At 44.3% G+C, this 20,681-nt stretch overlaps 3 protein-coding genes across 7 annotated transcripts in view; 2 read left to right on the top strand and 1 right to left on the bottom strand.

Annotated features, from left to right (window-relative positions):
• Positions 1-11: 11 nt before the first annotated feature.
• Positions 12-8,155, top strand: AIMP2 (aminoacyl tRNA synthetase complex interacting multifunctional protein 2). Of its 4 annotated transcripts, none has more exons than XM_090024635.1 (4): positions 12-157; positions 6,005-6,211; positions 6,882-7,113; positions 7,605-8,155. In XM_090024635.1, exons 1-4 carry the CDS (start codon positions 143-145, stop codon positions 7,988-7,990), a joined length of 840 nt encoding a protein of 279 aa, XP_089880761.1. In that variant the 5' UTR covers positions 12-142; the 3' UTR covers positions 7,991-8,155. The 4 variants fall into 4 exon arrangements, with proteins under 4 accessions (XP_089880761.1, XP_089880759.1, XP_089880758.1 ...); XM_090024633.1 differs by having other exon boundaries at positions 75-157; positions 6,009-6,211; XM_090024632.1 differs by having other exon boundaries at positions 81-268; positions 6,009-6,211.
• Positions 8,156-8,237: 82 nt separating this feature from the next.
• Positions 8,238-20,681, bottom strand: part of EIF2AK1 (eukaryotic translation initiation factor 2 alpha kinase 1) — a 31,473-nt gene continuing 19,029 nt past the window's right edge. Inside the window, exons 11-15 of the mRNA XM_090024626.1 lie at positions 17,340-17,446; positions 11,817-11,955; positions 11,638-11,717; positions 10,949-11,182; positions 8,238-8,631 (exon numbers count right to left, since the gene is read on the bottom strand). Of these exons, the coding sequence (XP_089880752.1) occupies positions 8,500-8,631; positions 10,949-11,182; positions 11,638-11,717; positions 11,817-11,955; positions 17,340-17,446 (692 nt within the window). The 3' untranslated portion in view covers positions 8,238-8,499. The remainder of the gene's footprint in view (positions 8,632-10,948; positions 11,183-11,637; positions 11,718-11,816; positions 11,956-17,339; positions 17,447-20,681) is intronic.
• ANKRD61 (ankyrin repeat domain 61) lies at positions 11,893-17,338 on the top strand. Of its 2 annotated transcripts, none has more exons than XR_016438784.1 (3): positions 11,893-12,032; positions 15,016-15,110; positions 15,853-15,892. XR_016438784.1 is itself a non-coding variant. In XM_090024631.1 (3 exons), the coding sequence occupies exons 1-3, from the start codon at positions 13,151-13,153 to the stop codon at positions 16,811-16,813; spliced, it is 1,287 nt and encodes a 428-aa protein (XP_089880757.1). In that variant the 5' UTR covers positions 11,964-13,150; the 3' UTR covers positions 16,814-17,338. The 2 variants fall into 2 exon arrangements, 1 of the variants encoding a protein (XP_089880757.1); XM_090024631.1 differs by having other exon boundaries at positions 11,964-13,381; positions 15,853-17,338.

The raw sequence follows: 20,681 nt of genomic DNA, 5'->3' as shown, positions 1-20,681 counted from the left end.
TCCGCCTCCTCGGCCAATCGGGGCGGGTGTGTCTTCGTGTCCGGAAGGACTCCGCAGCCCAATCGGGGGAGGGGTGGACAGGGCGGAACTTGCTCGGCCGTTTCCGGGCTGGTGGTGGAGGCGCTGCCGCGTGTGTGCTGCGATGCCCATGTACAAGGTGAGGCCCGTGCACGGGGGGCCCGGCGCGCTACTGGCCGAGCCGCTCCCCACCTGCATGTACCGGCTGCCCAGCGTGCACTGCGGCGCGGCCGCCGCCAGCGCGTCCCAGGTAGGAGCGGAGGGGCCGCCCCGCCTCAGCGGCTCCTGTCTGGGGGGGTGAGGCGGGTGGGGGTTGGGAGGGTCTGTGCGGCCGCCCGCAGGCCCCGCTTCTCGCGTGGGGCTGGCGGCCGGGCTCGGGTTCCTGCTGGGGGGGATCATGATGGCCTCGTCCGCGCTGAGGCGCCTGGCAGCTGTTTTGCGGCCGGCTCGGAGGAAGGTGAAGTGAGGCTGCCTCCCCGCGGCAGCTTGCTCTGGCCTGCGTGGGGGGCTTGTTACCACCCGCAAGTGTCTCCGCTGCAGGTGAACAAATGGACACTTGCTCCTCACCTGATCCCTCTGCGGCCCGGGGCCTACTCACCCCCTTACCCTCTTCATCCAGCCCAAATCAAACCAGCTCCTTCATTCACCCGTTGCCTCTAGACCATGGGTTATTATACAGCTCGTGTTGTTCTCATTGTGCTGCCCTAGACACTTTCCAGTGTCTCCAGCTTTCTTAATTAAGCTAAAGCATTACCAGCAGCAAGTAGAGCATGAAATAATTATCTGGGTGTGGGTTGGGGTGTGTGCGCAATGCTGCAGCCACACCTGGAGTCCTGTGTCCAGTGTTGGGTCCCTCACTACAGAAAGGATGTGGGCAAGGTGGAGACAGTCCAGTGGCAGCGCGTGCCCTTGCCCCACTCCCTCCCTCACTGCGGGGTCCTTGATCTGCCCCCCCCATGCTCCTAACCTCCCCTCTCCCCTTTCCACCACATCAGACTCATCAGCTGGAGGCAGCTCTCCACGCTGCCAGGCTGCGCTGCAGCTGCACACGTGCACAGGCCATTTATCAGCCAGATTGTCAGCCTGATAAGGCACATTTCTGATATGGTATATTTTCTTTGTATTGGCATGGATCCGATATCAGACTGGCATATCGGTGCACCTCTACAATTCAGACCCCTTCAGACCACTTGGAATCCCCCTTTCCTGCCCACAGACTGATAAGGCATTGGACTGGCAGTGATCACTACATTTTTGGGGGAACACTGTTGATCCCTGGATCATAATTACCTTATGATAATTTAATCTACACTGTATTTTCTTATTTTCTTTATGAGAAAAGCTTTGTTAAAGCTATACTTTATCTTCTGTTTTCCCTTAATTCACTAGGCCAGTTTCTCTGATATAAAGAAGCGAATTGGGTTAGTTTGACAATGCCACTTTTTATCTTGTAGGTGATTGTAAACTGATTGTTTAATAACTTGTTTAATAGTTTCTCCAGGGATATAGCACTTCATCCACTCAGAACCTCTATGGAGATTAATCAGTCCTAATATAGCTTTCAGAGATGATATAAGTATAATTAGCCCTATCTTACAGATCAGAAAACTGAGACGGGAAGGTAATCGTAGGAAAGGCCATAGAAATGCAGTAGAACTAATCTTTTCCTGCAGCGTTGTGCCCCAAAAATATAACTGTTTTTTCCCCTTATTATGTGTTTCTTGCCTTTTAAATTGTAAAGTTAACATTTAAATATAAATACATTAACTATAGAGTAATCATATCCTAAGTTTGTGCACAGCCTTCCTACGGTAGGGCAGAGAGTTATGTTCCTTTTGAGAATTCTTGTACCATCTAACTTGCATGTTAAAATGAAACAGGACTCCCTGTCAAATAAAGGGAACAACAGATGGATTTGCAGCAAAATAAAAAATGTGAATCAATTAATTTTGGTGCAAATACTAACTAACAAATACTAACCTAGACTAACTAAGAATTTCATAGATTTCATAGACATTAAGGCTGGAAGAGACCTCGAAGATCATCAAGTTCAGCCCCCTGCTCCAGAGGCAGGATGTCAGCTGGGGTCACAGGATCCCAGCTAGATAAGCATCCAAACGCTTCTTGAAAGAGTCCAGAGTAGGTGCCTGCACCATTTTTGGAGGGAGTCCATTCCAGGTCTTGGGGGCTCAGACAATAAAGAAAGTTTCCTTAAAATGGTCTTCGAGGAGTTTATGACTGTTGATCCTTGTTTTACCTTGGGGTGCTCTGGTTAATAGGTGTTCTGCCAGTGTACACCCCTTACGTAGTTATAGGCAGCCACCAGGCCCCCCTCCCCCCCGAGCCTGTACTTTTCCAGGCTGAAAAGTCCCATGGCTCTCAGCCTCTCTTCATAAGGCCTGTTTTCTTGTACTCTGATCATGTGCATGGCTCTCCTCTGGACACTCTCAAGCTTTTCCACATCCTCCTTGAATTGTGGAGCCCAGAATTGGATGCAGTACTCCAGCTACAGCCTCACCAAGGCCAAGTACAGCGAGAGGATGACATCCTGAGATTTATTTAAGAAGTATCTATGGTCGCAAGCCAGTGTATTGTTTGCTTTGCCAGCTGCAACATCACATTGGTGGCTTATGTTCATTTTGTGGTCAATCATGACCCCCAAGTCTCTTTTAGTCATGGTGCTAGCAAGCGTAGCACTGCCAAGCCTATAAGTATGCTGCAGGTTTTTTCTCCCGAGGTGGAGTACCTTACATTTATCAGTATCAAACATCATCAGGTTTGTATCCACCCACTTATTAAGTTTATCCAAGTCAGCCTGGATCACTAGCTTGCCCTCAAGTGTGGATGCTGTGCCCCAAAGTTTAGTGTCATTGGTGAACTTAGCCAGTGCGCTTCTGCCACCAATGTCCACATCACTGATAAAGATATTAAAAAGAACCGGTCCAAGGACAGAGCCTTGAGAGACACCACTGGTCACGGAGCACTGTGATGATTCACTACCATCAACCACTACTCTCTGGGTCCAACCTCGGAGCCAATTACCCAGCCATTGGACTGTGGTGAAGCGGAGGCCACAGTTGGCCAATTTTTCTGTGAGGAGGTCACAGGACGGGATACCAGATCAAAAGCTTTTTTGAAGTCCAGCTATATGACGTCAATCTCTTCTCCCTTGTCCTGATATGTCACCGGGTCATAGAAGGAGATGAGATTGGTCAGGCAAGACCTACCCATGACAAATCCATGCTGGCTATCCCTCAGGATGTTGCCTTCAGCCAGCGTACCCAGAAGGGTCTCCATGATAATTTTCTCCAGAATCTTACTGGGGATTGAGATCAAGCTGATTGGCCTGTAATTCCCAGGATCAACTTTCTGCCCTTTCTTGAAGATGGGTACCACATTGGCCTTCTTCTAGTCATCAGGTACTTCACCAGAGCGCCACAGATCTTTGAATATTTTTGCCAGCGGTTGGGCTATGACACCTGCCAACTCCTTGAGTACTCTAGGGAGTAATCTGTCAGGACCAGCTGACTTGTAGGTGTCCAGCCTCTCAAGGTGAACCTTTACTAAATCAACACCGATGCTGGGTATAAATACACCCTCACCCTGGCCGTCCCACATCTTGCTAGGCAGGGCAGTCCCGTTGGACTGATGAAAGACCAACACAAAGTACGCATTGAGCAGACTGGCCTTTTCCTGAGTGTCAGTTATCAGCTGTCCTGTTTGGTTCAGCAGGGGTCCAGTGTTACCCTTGCTTTTTTTCCAACTCCCTACATATCTGAAAAAGGACTTGGTTATGCCTTGATAGGTGTAGCCAGGTGAAACTCAGCTGCAGCCTTGGCTTTCCTGATCCACTCCCTGCAGGTACAGACCAATGCTGAGTACTCCTCCTCCTTGGGGGTGCTTCCAGCCTTCCATCCTTTTATAAGTCTGTCTCTTGAGGCATAGGAGGTCCTCAAGTTCCCTGCTGGGTGGGCCAAAGGGGTTGCTGTGCCCCTTTGCTACCCTTCCTCCAAGATGGGATGGCCATCCCTTATGCTATCAGGATCGCTCCTTTGAGGAGCAACCACTCCTCTTGGACTCCTCTGCCAGTCAACTCGTGGTCCCTTAGGGGATCGACAATGAGCCTCCTGAGCTTGAAAAAGCCTGCTTTCCTGAAGTCAAGGACGTCTGTATTGCTGACTGACTTGCCAGCTTTGCAGTGGATAGTAAAGGTGATCAGCTCGTGGTCACTGTCACCCAGCTTCCATCGATTCTTGGCTCACTGACTAGACCATCCCCTCTGGCCAGTACTAGGTCCAGCAATGCTTTACCTCTCATCAGCACGTAGATTTCTTGGGTCAGGTAGAGCTCATCCACGCACGTAAGTAAGCTTTGTGACTGATCGGATTTGGCCAAGTGCTCTTCCCATGAAATGTTCAGGTAGTTAGTCTCCCATGACAGCCATGTACTGAGAGCATGTTGCCTCAGCCAGTTCCCTGGCGAATTCCTGGTCCAGCTCTTGTTTCTGGTTAGGAGGTCTGTAGTAGACTTCTACCATGTTGTCCCCTGAGCCACGTTCCCCACATATTTTAACCGAGAGAGACTCCAGTTGTCCTTCCTGGGTGCCAGTGTCAATTTGCAGGGACATGTAGCTGTCCTTGACATGGAGAGCTACACCCCACCCCTCTTATCTGCATGATCAAGCCTGTACAAGGTATACCCATCTATACCTGTGGCCCACTCATAGGTGGAGTCCCACCAGGAGTCCGTTATCCTTATGATGTCATAGTCATTCTTGTTTAGGAGGACCAGTTCCTTCTGTTTATTTCCCCAAGCTCCTGGCATTGGTATACAGGCAGGCAAGTGTCCCACTGGGGGCCCTTGAATGTTTCTTACTGTTTTTTGTAGAGTTTTAGCAGCAGCTTTTTTCCTAATGCCTGTATGTATTGAGTAAATCTGAGTACTTAAAATAAAGCTGAATAAATCTAGAATAATACAGAAGGATTTGCATTAATCAGTAATGTGTGTACTCGGCCAATTTCCTTTAGCACCGAAATGTTCAGTACTTGTGTTACGCACATAGATCAGGGGTTGTTAACGTTTTGGGGGCAAATGCCGAAACCAGCTACAACCTCAACTTGTAAGATGTTGGCATGCCAGGTGCAGATAGGGGAGCTGCAAAGGGCCTGGTCCTTATTGTAGCAGTGCAGCTGCAGCTCCTTCCACAAGGCGCGTGCATCAAGCAAAGTGCTTTTGCATCCCACGCTGGTATGCATGCCAGAGTTTGCCTACCCCTGAGCTCAGTTCTTTGGCATTTGAGTTTTTGACCAGTAGTATTGCTGCAATCTCCTGATTTAAAAATGAACATGGACCAGTCTTTTATAGCTTGCTTTGTAATAACTTTAATTATTATTGAGGAACTCGAAGTACTTTTAAAGAAAGAAGAGTTAGCTCTGTTTTCTGGTGGGAACACTACCACAGAAGGCAGCTTGCCTAAAACCCATGTAAAACCTCTTGAACTAAACCTTCAAGTCCCCCCTCTTGCCTTACTTTCATGCATTTGACTCTACTCCCTCACTTCTAAGAAAATGTTTCTTATATGGCAGCTTTAGCACAAACTTCAGAACCAGCTGTGACTTTAAAGTGAGGAAGTGGCTGATAAATCATGATTGTTTTGTGTCTCTACATTTATGAAAATCTGCTGTTTTCCGGCGTTAGAAAGTATCTGTGTAGATCAGTCAGGACTCAAAATGGCTAATATGTAGACACAGCTATCAACATGTGAAACTAAGTGTTTAAAGACAACTTGCGATATTTTAACCAATAGGATTTTAGTAAGCTATTTAAATAACAGGCATATTTTTAAGCTAATATTAAACAGTCTTCTGCTCATAGGAATGTATAGGTCACCAACAAATGAGTTTTAATATCTCTGTTTAAATTGAGATGTGATGTGACTATCTAGAATTTGTGCTGACTTTAAGTAAAAATTTTAATTTCTTGCTAGGAAGAGGTTGACCCATCTCTTCAAGCACTTGAATCCCGCCAAGAAGAGATATTAAAACGCTTATATGAACTGAAAAGTGCTGTTGATGGGCTCTCAAAGATGATACAAACACCAGATGCTGACTTTGATGTAACAAATATTATCCAAGCTGATGAATATTCTCCTTTGACAGCAAATGCAGCAGATCTGGATTCAATGCTTGGGAAGGTTAGTACCATCTTCTATTACCAACATATTCACTGTATCAATTAATCAGTTACCTTTAATGCTGTGTCTGAGAAGTTGTTATATTCGCTTTGCATCCAGATTTGGAAAGGGTTGGGATAGAAGCTGCAGAGTAAAATCAAGGTACTCAAAACTTAAATGAACAGAACTCCTCCTTACATGCTTCAAAATAAAATGTTCATTTTGGTTTATATTTGACCTCTGGATCACAATTCCAAAACAAACTATTTGATACTGGAATTTATGAACATGAGTGTAAATCTCATTTCTACTGAAGTTTACTGTATTCAAATGGGACCAGGGTTTAATTCATTAGCACTCTGGCCACATCCAGACAAATGTGGACATGTGGTATGTGGCACTGCAGCCCTGTCTGCAGTGACACACAGCACATGCAGGTGGGGGGCCCCCAGCACACAGCACTGAAACCGAGAGCGTCATCAGCAAAGCTGGAAGTGTCTCTGCTTCTCCGTGCTGCTGCCATGTATCCCCTGGGGCCTTCCCAACTACCCCCGGGGGTATGTGTACCCCTGGTTGACAACCTCTGGCTTAGAATACATGAATTTGGGCAACAATCCACTTGTTGGACACCAAAAATGAGTGTCTTGACAGTGCTCAATTAACGTCTGTTAATATTTTACTTTTGCTGCAGGGTTATGGTGCTCTGAAAGATATTGTGATCAATGCAAACCCTTCTCTACCTCCATTGTCACTACTAGTACTGCACAGCTTGCTGTGTGAACACTATAAAATATTGTCAGCTGTTCATACACATTCATCGGTAAAGTCAGTACCAGAAAATCTTTTGAAATGCTTTGGTGAGCAGACTAAAAAACAGTCGCGTCATGAATACCAGTTTGGATTTACGCTCATTTGGAAGGATGGTAAGAAGGCATCTAACCTGTCTATTACTTATGACCCTCATTTGTTGCCCTACAGCAGTGTTTATCAACCAGGGTAATTAATTTTTAAAATGGGATGCTGCTCATTCAAAAAAATTATGGAGGGGTTCTTTGAGTCTGCTTTGAAATCTCTGGGTTTATGTTGTGAATCCATATATAGCTGTTTGCACTCTTAAATATTGCATGGCACCCTTAGAAGGATCTTGCATCACCCTGGTTGAGAATCGTTGCCGTATAGGAAACAGGAAGTTTCCACGTGCATGATTTTTTAACCGCTTAATATACAGAAAACAAGTGGGCAAGGATGCATGCACACAATAAAGACAGCATAGACCTGATTTCAGTGCAACAACTTCAGCAGTAGAAAATGCTGCTAGGCTTACCTCAAGAATTGAACTACCTTCGTTACTTATCTTTTCCTATTAAGAACTAGTTTGTGGTGTTCACTTTTTTTCTTTTTGTTTTCATTTCAGTTCCAAAACCCCAAATGAAGTTTAGTATTCAAACCATGTGTCCTATAGAAGGAGAAGGGAACATTGCTAGATTTCTGTTCTCCTTATTTGGCCAGAAATACAATGCAGTCACTTCAACTCTAATAGACAGCTGGGTGGATACAGCCATCTTCCAGCTGAAAGAAGGAAGCAATAAAGAAAAAGCAGCAGTCTTGCGCTCCATGAATGCCAGCCTTGGTAAGACACCCTGGCTGGTGGGAAGTGAACTCACTGTAGCAGATATTGTGGCATGGTGTGCACTTCAGCAGACAGGTAGCTCCAATGCTGTTCCAGTTAATGTGCATAAGTGGATGAAATCATGTGAGAATCTGGCACCTTTTAACTCTGTTCTTAGGCTGTTGAAGTAACTATACATTCTTCATAGGAGGGGAGTGTAATTTTAATCTTATTCCACCTCATGCCTGCTGGGATGGTTTTTTCTTGAAATGTACTTGATAAATAAACAGTGGACTGAATTTTCTCATTATTACTTGTAAAGTCTAATATCAATAAAGTCCTCCAGAGTTGCTGTTTGAGCATGACGGTCATTGTGTGGGGTTTTAAAATGTTCCAAAAATAGCTTGTTCTACTATAATAAATAATCTGCTATTAACACTAGGCTAGTATTTTTATTTTAAACTCCCTTTAATTAACAGAAAGACAAACATGATCCTTTAAAAAATGTATTTAAATACAAGATGAGGGCAATTCCAGATATGTAAAAGACAAAGCAAGATGCAGTGTCTTGTGATGCAATGGTTAGCTACCGTCTGAAAGATTAAGCAGGATACCTTACATTAAATATGTTTTTATATAAAATATTTAAGTGTCAAAACACTAGCATCTCAGTATATACATGATTTGACTCCAGTTTTACTTAAACTGGAGAACCATACTCTTTATACTCTCCTCTCTGATCCTTTTCTTTTAAAAGCCATTCTATTTTCTCCTTAAGCTTTTCGATTTCTTCCTCTTTCTGTTTTATCTTCTGCTTCAGAGTACAGATTACCTGAAAGAGAGAGAGAGTTATTGTACTTACGATTCACACAGAGACAGGCTCTCACTTATCACATTCTTTTGCTGGGGGAGTTTAGTCAAATAATTTTTTAAGGGAATGGAGAAAGGAAAATGAAATTGTTTAGAGCACTGAAGATAAGAGTATAACTTTAACTGGTAGATGTAACAGTAGCTAACATATTTGAAATAATTGGAAGATAACTTTTTCCCCTTTTTGTACAGTAACAGAGAGTTTACCTTTTTAAAATCAAAGGTTTGAAGTGTTGTAGGGTTACTGGCTAGAGCAGGGATGGGCAAAATAATGGCCCATGCACCAGCTCTGGCCCACCAAGCCATTCTATCCAGCCCACAGAGCCCCTAAAATATTTAGAAAATTAATATTTATCTGCCCCTGGCTCCTGTCAAAGATGACAGCAGCCAGGGGCAGTAGGACTCGGGGGAAACCACAGCAAGGCCTGCCTAGCAAGGGCTTCTGGCCTGGGACTGTGGGGCTGTTTGTGGCTGTACTGGCATAGGAAATTTGAGTGGGGCAAGTCAGGGCAGGACCGCAGGGATTGCCCCAGTCCTTGGGGCTGGGCCACCTCCTGCTGATCCCCACGGTCTGGCGATACAGTTGGGAGCTGACAGGTGAGTGAGAAGGTGGGGGCAGGGGGGAGTGGAAGCAACTGGCATATGGGTGAGGGGCCTGGGCTGGTGGCACAGAGAAGGGCAGCAGGAGCTTGGGGTGAGGGCTGGCAGGGGTCTGTGGAGCCAGGGGGAGCTGACCTGGCTCCATAGAGCCCCTGCCGGCTGGGATCCTGCACTCCTGGCAGCGCCCAGAGCAGGGCGGCAGGACTGGCCCTAGCTGCCACTGGCTTCCGTGTACCTGTTCACTCTGTCCCCCTACCCCAGCCCCACAGTACAGCGAGGGAGCAATATACAGCCCTGACCCCACCCTCACCCATCTGGACTGAGCCGTGGCAGGGGGGAATGAACTAGCACTTCATGCAAGCGAAAAGCGCGCCCCCCACAAGGCCAATGCTTCCTGCTGCAGCTGCTTGCAGCCCATGGGGCTGTTCTGCCTCTCTGCGCCACTGCTGCCCCATGGGGCAATGGAAAGCAGGCACAGGCAGCCCCATGCAGGCTCCGAGCAGCTGCAGCATAGGGTGCCGGCCACGGGGAGGGGGAGCGGCTGCATTTCCTCCGCACTGAGCACCAGTTCATTCCCCACTGCTGTTGCTCAGTCCAGGTGGGTGAGTGTGGGGTCAGGTCTGTGTGCTGCTTTCTTCCTGTACTGCAGAGCTGGGGTAGGGGGACTGGGAGTGAGCAAGTGCGCAGGAGCCAGCAGGAACATGGGACCCATGCCAGTGTCCCAGGGCGAGGGCCAGTGCCGGTGCGGCCCAGAGCAGGAAGGCAGGAGTGCAGGATCCTGGCCAGCAGGAGCTCTATGGAGCTGGGTCAGCTCCCCCACTCCCTGCTGGGGGCAGCCCAGCCTGGCTCCACAGACCCCTGCCAGCCCATGCCCTGTGCTCCTCCTGCCAGTGCTGGCCCTGAGACATTGCAGGCTCCCGCTTGCTACCACTCTCCCTCTCTCCACCCCACATTTTCCCCACTTTCCTACCTGTCTGCCAGCCAGCCACTCTGCACTACATGGCTCCCATACCCACATCCATCCCCACAAACCCCCATCAGGACAAGAATATATATATATATTTAATTACATTAAAATATGTTGTTATGGTTGTTTGATTTTTAGTATGCAACTTGTTTTTTTTTCCCTAACCCTCTTCCCAAAAAAGAATATTTCCAGGGGTAAGGGGAGGGAGTTCCAGTGGCAAAGGTTAGAAGCAGGATGTCCAGTCCCAAGATGACAACCAGGGAGCAGGGCACCTGTCATGGTGCGGGGCTACCCATACAGCCCTCGATGGCTTGCCAAAACTCAGTAAGTGGCCCTCCACCCAAAATAGTTGCCCCCCCCCCGGCTACAGTGTAGCCCCAGATCAGCAGATTTCAAATCAATTGCTTCTCTAACTAGTGAGGGAGGGGAAAAGAGAATCCTGCAAAACCATTCAGGTGACTAGAAGTAATTTAAATATGTGTGAGTTCAATGACTCTACAACTTTGTTGCTTGCTTATGTTTTTAGTCCTGGCAAGTTCCTAAACATTTATAAGTACAGCCTACTTCTATGCAGCAGCTCAGAAAAGCACTTGCTCCATCATTACATTATCTTCTTTAATGGGATAAAAATAGACATGAGGACATATGGGGGGGAAAAAGCAGTTTAGTTTGTTTATTTTCTTTACACTGTAAAGCATAAGTAATAACTTACTCTTTCTGTTGTATGGAACAATTCACTTTCAAGAAGCTGAGCAGCAGCTGGTCTCTGTGATGATACTTTACTGGTTAGTAGCTTAATATACTTAGCTTCTACTGGCCATTCTCTGCTAAACCTACTTTGAATGTGACCATTCCTCAACTCTGTTAGAACTTCAATTCTCTCCATTTCTGTTCCAAATGGCTGAAAGAGTTCTAAGAGAATTACACCCAGACTGTACATGTCTGACTGCAAGAAGAGAAAAAAAAAATGGCTGAAACTGGTTTAAGATAAATCTGGATGGATGTAGTATCAGACTTAACTGATTTAGGTTAAATAGGTGTATTGAACTTCTATCCCAGATCCCCTCCAGATTCAAGTTAACTTAGCCCCCCAGCATCCCAGGATGCTTTGAATCTAGACTGCAAGTCCCCCTCCTTGGCCCACACTGTCTGTTTCAGCTGAGCAGGGAGGTGTGCTCTAGTGTCCCCCCGGCTTCTGGCCTGGGCTACTGCAGGCATGTGGCTGCATTTCTGGAATCAAAAGTGAATGTCTTCACTTGCTCATCAGTTCAATCTACACAGCCTAGTCTAACCTGTGAAGATTGAACAGATTCAGCCTCAGGCTTTTTGACTATCTGTACTTAGCTGTAATGCATCATGGAAAAGTATGTTTAACCCAATGTTTTGTGTAACAATCACTACCTTGAAATCATAGTGAGATCCTTGCAGCTGTTCTGGTGATGCATACAGGCAAGTACCCACTCCTGAAGTATGTCTTAGTCCTACAACAGATAATTGATTTATATAGCTTTAATTACAAAAACTGATAAAAGACTAATATTTTCAGCAATACATTGCTTATTTTTATTTTGAAAACCTACCGTGTTTTTCCTCATTATATTTTTTCCCTTTTGTCTCAAACCAGTGGTCTGTGTCTTCCTGTAGGATCTCTCTGCAGGCTAGCCCAAAATCTCCAATTTTCACTTGATGGTCTGATCCGTATAGAAAGATATTTCTGGGCTACAAGAAGAGGCATTTTTATTTTAAAAGAAAATTGTAGAAGCATGAAATCCCATACAACTATTTCACAATTTTAGGTATGCTATATACTTTTTAGGGATCTAAACTTAAACAAGACATTTCATCAGTAATTATTTATCATTCATGACTTAAGAAAAAAATGTGACTAATAGATGGCACCAAGCTAGGTTTTACAAACACTAATAGAACAAGCAAGCAATACTGAGGGAGCTAGAGAAAAATGAATATGTGAAAAAATGCAAGCTTGTAATGGAAATACAAAACATAACTATAATGTAATAGGAGGGAGAAAACAAAAGACTGTTAAGAGAAATGTAAGGTGATTGTGGATAAATGTGAGCATATGCTATATAATGTGGTGACCAAAAACTGTATTTAAGATGTCTTTGAGCTCTATATATACGAAGAGTAACAGAATAGAAAAAAAAACAGCCCCAGTCACCAGCCATATCGAGATCTGGAATAGTGTATGTAATCACAGCAACTCATTGAAAAGACACCAAGAAACTGGGGAGATTTCAAATGACAACAAGTGATAGGGAACCAGAAAATACTAGCATGAAAACATTAAGCTATGTTGATTTGCAGTTTGGTTATGTGACTGTTTGGGCATAGGCACATGCTAGTCAATCATTTGTAAATATATGAGAGTTGAAAGCAAGAAAGGAAAAGGATTTTTTTTGGGTATTTTATGTGGACGGAATAAAGAGCAAAAAAGTGTGAAATTCAGTAGAAAAGTTAGGTTATATACCAGAAAGTCTGCACACCAAACTATTAGGATGTGGAAGTTGCCCAAAAATGGAAACAAAAGGCCCATTACTTGATACAGATGTGCTGCTCAGATGATTCCTATGCCAGTAAACAGAAATACAGTAATTGAAGGTATCTCCCATCTTTAATCTTGGATTATTTTATAGTGCCTTCAGAATGTTAACAAAAAGCACCTGGTTAAGGCTAACTGCTTATAACTACACTATAGTCAATACTTTTGTCAAGCACATGGCAACATTTTCAGATACCTGTCAGGTTCTACTGATATTCATGACTTTAAAGCTGTTCTAGAACCAGCCATCCTGCAACATCACAAAGAGCAACTGTTCCAAAAACGCAGTTCTGAAATTCTATCTTTTTCCCAACTCTGGATCCTCCCTATAGAAAGTAAATTTCTCTTATCATGGGTAACATAACCAAGGGAGCCAGTACACCCAAAACTGACTCCAATCCTTTCATTTACACTCTTTCTTCCTTGGGGCAGAAGGCATTTAATCCACTGCAGGCAAAATTATATGAAGCCATAATGAAAGATAATAGCACCAATGTTAAAGCTTTACTGGCATACCATCCTGTCAATGAACCGATAACTGTTTGGGATAACCTTATGTGCAGCAGACCACTGTCAGCCCAGGTAACTACTTGATTGATATAACTTTTTTTTTTTTTTTTAAAGTACCAACTTAAAATTCACAACAAAACTCAGTTAATTCATTAAGCATCATCAAAAAACCCCCAAACTTTAAGAAATAGGGGCGTCAAGTCAGGTCTCCAAATCTATACTGGGGTGACACAGCACCTGACAACCAGACTATTTATTTAGGAATTTTAAATCCAGAGTTAGGAGTGATATTTTAAAAACATACTCCCGACTAAACCATCTAATCCAAAAAAAGGACCCACTTCCATAAATATGTAAAGGGAAAAAATTGCACAAGTTCTACAACCCCAATATTTAACTTACTTTAACTCAGCGATTTAGCTGAATCATACAGTCAGGTTAGACTGGACAGGTTACAAGGCATCTGTCACACTTATTCTTATACCTTCTAACAGAAAAGGTTTGTCTCCACTAAATATCCTGAATGTTTATTGTGGGCCCAGGTAAGAAACAGGTATTTCATAACTGTAGCAATCCTGAGAAAGTTGGATTTTTCAGGATTAAAACTTACAACAAATTTTAGGAAAAAAAAATGTGTGTGTTAAATTTGGGTTCTTTAAATGTAAGGGTCCAGTTCATATTAAATAAACAGTAATGATACTCAAAGTTAAAGCTGCCAGCTCACTACAGCATAAGAGAATCCTGTATGAGTTCATTGTAAGAGTCGTAGGCCAGCATGAACATTGTAAATATTATGCCCATTTGTACAAATCCACTCTGCTGTATTCCAATTCTTTTTGCCTACCTAATGCTACACCATAAGTAACAAATTGACTAGCTTGATTGCAATATTAGAAGAATTAGAACCAATAAAACACTGCTTTCCTGCAGTATGGTGGCAAAACAGCTAAGGCATCTTGCTACATCTCTCCCTTTTTCCCAATCCCAGCTGCTAGCAGAAAGGGACAGAGAAGTCTACTTTTAACTTTCAGCTGCTCCCACACTGCCAAGGCGGTTCACTTAGAAAACAAATCTGCTGTGCCTGATGCAATGACCAGTAAAGCTGCATCACAGACACAAGTTCCAGCTGTGTAGAAGCTCCCACTTGCAAAGCCAGAAGAGTAAGGGAAGGTATTATAAAAAAATGCTGTAGAATACATTTTGCTTGCAGATAAAAACTCATGACATTTATATTCTTTTATTTATTCCATCTATATTCCATTCTTTTCAACAAAGGCTCAAAGTGGCTTCCATACATTCAGTGACATCTACCAAACACAGATCCCTTCCCCCTCCCACAACCACTCTGGGACCTGGACCTTATACACAGCTGGTTTATGTGGTCACAAAGGAGTTCCTTCTTCCCTCCCAGGGTCACAAAGGAACAAAAATTGGGAATATTTTTAGTTCACATGCAAGATGCCCAAGTGCAGATCTTCATGTGCCAAATTCTGCAATCTATAGAAGGCAGAGAAAAAGTATCCCAATACCATTCAGGCAAATATCTATTCATCAAAAAAACAAGAAAGTTTGGATAATGTTAAGTGTTACCAGGAGCTGTCCATCAAAAATTGTACCAACTAAATTAATTTATTTTCTAAGTTGAACTAGATGACAAAACTCAGAGGTATAGTACCAAATACTTATGTAATTTTTGTTCCATGCAGGACCCGCCTATACTTCCAATTCATTTAGCTGCCAAATACAGGAAAAAAAAGAGTTTGCAGTGTTTATTAGAAGCTGGTGCTGATCCAAAAATAAGGTGGGAAATATGTAGTTGCTTTCATGTTACACTTATTCATAACGCACACCAGTGCATAATTTTATTCATATATAGTTTTAGGACTTATTTAGTGATTGATTTCAGGTGCCCCAGCTGCTAATGCACTGGATTTCCCTTAAACATGTGGTAAAATGATCTAGGTTTATAATTTTGAATACAGGAGTTTAATATTTCTTTTTAATTCAGTTGTCATGTGCAGAAACCTGTGCCTGCAGTGAGTTAGATATATTATACAAATCAGGACTGCAACAGCAATATGCTGTTATAAATTTAAGCTACCCTGACTACAAATTAATAAGACAGTATGGCTCACAGGTTGAAAATGAAATAGGAAAAAGGCAAAAATAGGTTTTAATCCGAATAACAGAAATCAGTAGTTCCCAAATGTTGTTCTGAAGCCTAGCATAAAAGACAGGACAGAAGCCTAAAGAGTAGCTCTAGGACTGGCTGCATGGAGGGAAAGGGTAAGGGCAACAGCCACAAGTTAATGGCAAGCTGCTCCTTCGCTTTTCCCCTTTGTTCTGAACCCTTGCTGGGTCTTGGCAATCCTTAGAATCTGTTGTTCCGTCAACCAGTGGGGTGGAACCTAGGCCACAATTTACCCATTCAATAGTTGTGAACTATCTTCACTGTTTAAAATATTTCTTAATTGTGTTTAGTATATGCAAGCTACACTGTTTACTGAAGAAGCAGAATTAACTTATTACCTTTTACATTATAGAGATAACAGAGGTTACACAGCACTCCATCTCCTCCTGCTCCACTGGCCAAATATTTATTCAACAGGGACAGCCATCCTAGACAGACTTCAGAGAAACCTAGCAACTACACAAAGTAATGCAGAAAAGTGTCTCCGTATCTTGTGTGAAAAGGGAGCCAAGATAAACCATGAAATGGGAAGTTATTACAAACACAGCCCTCTACATTTAGCCCTGTACTCTGGAGCCTCACAAGCTATATCCATTCTTATAGAGAATGGGACTAACATAAATGAGACGGATGAGTCTGGCAAGACAGCTCTTCACACAGCTGCAGAGTTACTGAACAAAGAGGTAACGGAAACTTTAATCAACTGTGGAGCAAACATAAATTGCACTGTTCCAACTTATGGAAAAACTGCCCTTCAACTTGCAGTGTGCACTGCATCATCCAAAGCAGGCACAGTTTTAGCTGTTGATATAGACTGCATCCGTTTACTATTAATTAAGGGAGCCAAAGTAAATACCCAGGATTGTGAAGGATGCACAGTTATTCATGATGCTTGTTCAGGAGGCAGAAAAGAAATAGTTGATCTCTTGCTAGATTATAAAGCAGATGTTAACTGTTTAACAAGTCATGGGCAATCTCCACTTTTTCTGTTTCTTCAGCATAAGTCAAATATGAAACGTGTACCACTGTTAAACAAGTTGTTAAACCTCTCATATCCTTTGAAATTAACCAATAATCATGGAGATCTACCCACTGGACTTCTGTTTCCAGAATATCAACGGGAAAAAGAATTTCTCATAAGACTATCAAAAACTACGTTGTCCCTACAGGACATCTGCAAAATCACTGTCAGAAGAATATACGGGGAGAAAAACAAACATTACTTGAAAAAACAACTTCCAGTATCCATGTGGAACTCTTTGTACACTTACCAGGACTTTACACAGCATTGGCAAATGGAGCCCATGATTTAACTGTCACAAAGTTCAAAAGTTCTGAAATATTTTGTTCAATATTTATGACACAATTAGTTACATCTATACAAGAAGGCACAATGAAATGCTCGTTTCCAAAACTAATGAAAAATTAAACTTGAACCATGAAACTTACCAACACTGCATGTTTTAAAGCCACTCTAACCTCTCTTAAATTTAATTACAATAATCCAGAAAATTTGGTGTTTCATTTTGTTTTATATTTATTGGTTTCTTCAGTAATCAACACTTTAAGAGCAAGATCTGCAAATGGTTTCAAAGTAAATGGGTGGGAATAAGATATTCACTTTGTTTTATATGGTCCTTTCAGTTAAAGTAGGAACAAGCAAGACTACATTCTATGATTCATTTGTAAAAAAGGATGTGCTGTAAAATTGGGAAGGTTGTCATATATTCTTCACACAAAGCTCAAATAAACCTCAGCTATAGAGTTGCTATCACTGCCCCCATAACATAGACTGTTTCTCCCTTCTTTAGCCTCTTTAATAAAGATTTTTAAACTTACTTTAATATCTCGATGCATTACTCCCATGCAGTGGATATGGTACACTCCTTCTAGCAACTCTTTAAAAATTTTTGAGGTCCAGTGGACATCCACAAGATGGTAAGGGCCTTAAAACAATTTAAAATATTAATTATTTCAACTCATTTTGTTAACATTGAAATGCAAATGTTAAATATGAACTTTCTGTAATCAATACAGAAAACTACAGTAGAACTCAGATCATTCATGCCCAGGTGGTTTGCAACCTGCTTAATTCACAATGAGCCAAGTTAAGGACAAGCTGCTCAGTGGTTTGCTGCTGCTTTTACTTCAGAGAGCACCACTTCTCTACTCAGTTGGAGCTATTCAGTAGTCCTGTTCAGCTCATCAGAAAAGCAGCACCTTCTGAAGTAAAAGTTGTAGCAAACTACTGAGCAGCTTATCCTTAACCTGGCTAACCTGGTTACTTCACAAACTCTCCTCATCCTAAGTGAGTAATAAACCCAGTTCAGCAAAGGGGTTTTACAAGGAACATCCTCTAAAATAAAGTATGCCAAGAAAAAAGTAAGACTATTTATATGATTTTTTAATTTTATTAACTGCTGTTCTCTGAAGATGCCTAGTGTGGTGTTACCCTTGGGTCCATAAATCTTTATCTGATTTTAGACAGAAATACTCTAAATTCAAAACTAAAAAAGGAAATGGTTCCAAAGAAGCTCATGAATATCAATATGAACCTCACAGGACAGGCTTCTTTCTAATTCCATGTCTGTTTTTATCTTGTATAGTTAAAAGCAACAACAAATCTAATCTGATCTAATCGTGGATGTTCTCGTTATGCATGTCAATTTCTTTTTGAACCTATTAAGTACTAATGCTAACTTCCAGCACTTGTACCACTATTGGCTCATGCAGACATAGCAGCTGCAGTGCAATAGCCAATATGCTCTCTCAAGTGGCTACTCCCTCTCTTTTAAAAACTGGCTACAAGTTATGTCTATCTATAGTCAAATCTGACAGAAGTAAATAGCCTTTACAGCAGCGGTGGGCAAAATACAGCCCATGGGTCAGATCCAGCCTGTGGCAGGTCCCACCTGGCTCATTCACCATCCAGCTATGGCACATTCTGCCACCCCTGGGCATGCAGCAGGGCTGGGGTGGCTCTGCAGCTGAGCTGCCTTTCTAGGCAGCCCAGGCGGCAGTGGTTCCTTCCAGCTGCCACTGGCCCCAGCCCCATGCTACTGGCAGGGACCTGCACTGCACCGCCCTGACCCCATGAACCCTGTGCCTGCTCCAAGCTCAGCAGCACTGGCACAGAGCTGAAGCTGTTGCTCAGCACAGGGGAAAAGCAGCCCTACCCTTCATAGCTACCGGCTGTTCCTGCTGCACCAACCTGGAGCCCATGAGAGAATGCCCTGCATCTGCTCTGCACCGCCACTGCTGCCCCACTGGGCTGCCCAGAAGCAGTAGTGATAGCAGCACAGAAGCAGGGCAGCCCAGTGCACTGCAGGCTCCAGGCAGCTGCAGAAGGAATGGCCAGCAGTGGAAAGGGTATGGGGCCACTTTCCCCTCATGCTGTGCAACAGCTTCTGTCCTGCACTGCTGCTGCTGAGCCTGGGCAGGCAAGCCTGGAGCAGACGCAGGGTGCATGGGGTCAAAGCTGTGCAGCACAGGTTCCCACCGGTACCATGGAGCTTGGACCAGTGGTGGCGGCAGCCAGCAGAAGCAGCCATCACCTGGGCTGCCTAGAAAGGCAGTCCGGCTGCAGAGCCACCCCAGCTGCACCGCATGCCCAGGGGGGCTGCAGGACACACCACAGGCAGGTGGTGTGATGCCGATGTGAGGCAGGCTGGGTCGGGGCTGCATCCAGGTTTCAGCTGATCCACTCTGGTGGGGATGAGTCTGGAATAGGAACAGGGTAGGGCTGGGTCTGTGTACTGTTGGTGGTGGTGGGGAGGCACCGCAGGGTGCACAGATGCTGGGCTGTTGCAGGGCAGGTGGTGACCGGCACAGGGGGGCATGCATAGGGGCTCCCATGCACACCCCACCATATCCACAACCCCTCCCCCACAAACTGCACCATCACACCCTCCTCCACACAGTCTCACACCCCAGTGGTTCTCAACCTTTTGTACCTCATGTACCACCTGCCGATCAACATGGCAAAAGTGAAACTGGAAGTCCCACCATGGCACTTCTGGTTTCACTGCCGCGAGCTGAGTCCCACTTTTTCCTCGCAGACCACGGCCCAGTGCAAAGCAGCCTGTGCGGGTCCCCCAGCACACTGACGCTGGGGAGTGGAAGCCCCGGCACAGCGGGAGGGGCAGTGGCCGGACTTCTGACTGGAATAGGCAAAGATGCCTCTAACCCGCCGGGCAGGGGGGTGGGCCGAACTCAAAACATGGCACCCACATACCCCTGTCCATGTTTTGCATACTCCCAGGGGTATGTGTGGCACTGGTTGGGAAACACTGCCCACCCACACACACCCCCTCACAAACCCAACATCCCTCTCCACACACACATGTGCACTTCTGGGGAAAGCCCTGCCCACTGCTACATGCACACACCCCACCACACACATGCACCCCCCACATCCCCTCCCAACCCCCCACATACTCATACCCACCCACATCTACACACACCCTCACACCCCACATGCACACACATCCACACAACTTCCCCACAAACCCCATACCCACCCACCCATATCACCCCCACACCCTCCACAATATACAAGAGTAAGACTTCACTTTGAGCTATCATGCAATCACCTCTATATATACACCACACAAATACACACAGATCAGGACAAAAATATTTTTTTAAATAAAATTAAAATATGTTATTATCAATGTTTGATTTTTAGTATATAATTTGTTTTTTTCTGGTTCCAAGACAGGGGCAAGGAGAGGGACTTCTGGTAGCAAAGGTCAGGGGTTAAGGGGTGGAACTTCCAGTCCCAAGATGGTGACCAGGGGCAGGGCACCTGTCAAGGGGCAGGGCTATCTTTGTGGCCCTCAACAGCTCATCAAAACTTGTTAACCATCCCTCCACCCAAAATAACTGCCCACCTCTGCTTTACAGGGTGCACAGTCTATAAAAAACGGCACAGCATTTCTCAATACTCTTGGGCCTTCCTTATTAATCTCTGTTCCTACCACACAGTGAGAGAAATAGTTGAGAACACAACACCATTCATTACTCTGTATTTCTCTAAAATGTATCCTTCCTCTTTTCCTATCTGAACTGAACAGTCCTAGTCTTGTCTGTTGCTCCATGCCTTAAATCAGTAGTGGTCAATCTCTGACACACATGGCACAGGCAACCAGAATGTGAAACCCAGACACTGGCAACAGGAGT

Source organism: Crocodylus siamensis, chromosome 12 (genome assembly GCF_052110815.1).
Source record: "Crocodylus siamensis isolate JL-2025a chromosome 12, ASM5211081v1, whole genome shotgun sequence".
Taxonomy (NCBI): Eukaryota; Metazoa; Chordata; order Crocodylia; family Crocodylidae; genus Crocodylus; species Crocodylus siamensis.
This window is presented reverse-complemented; position numbering and strand designations above follow the sequence as displayed.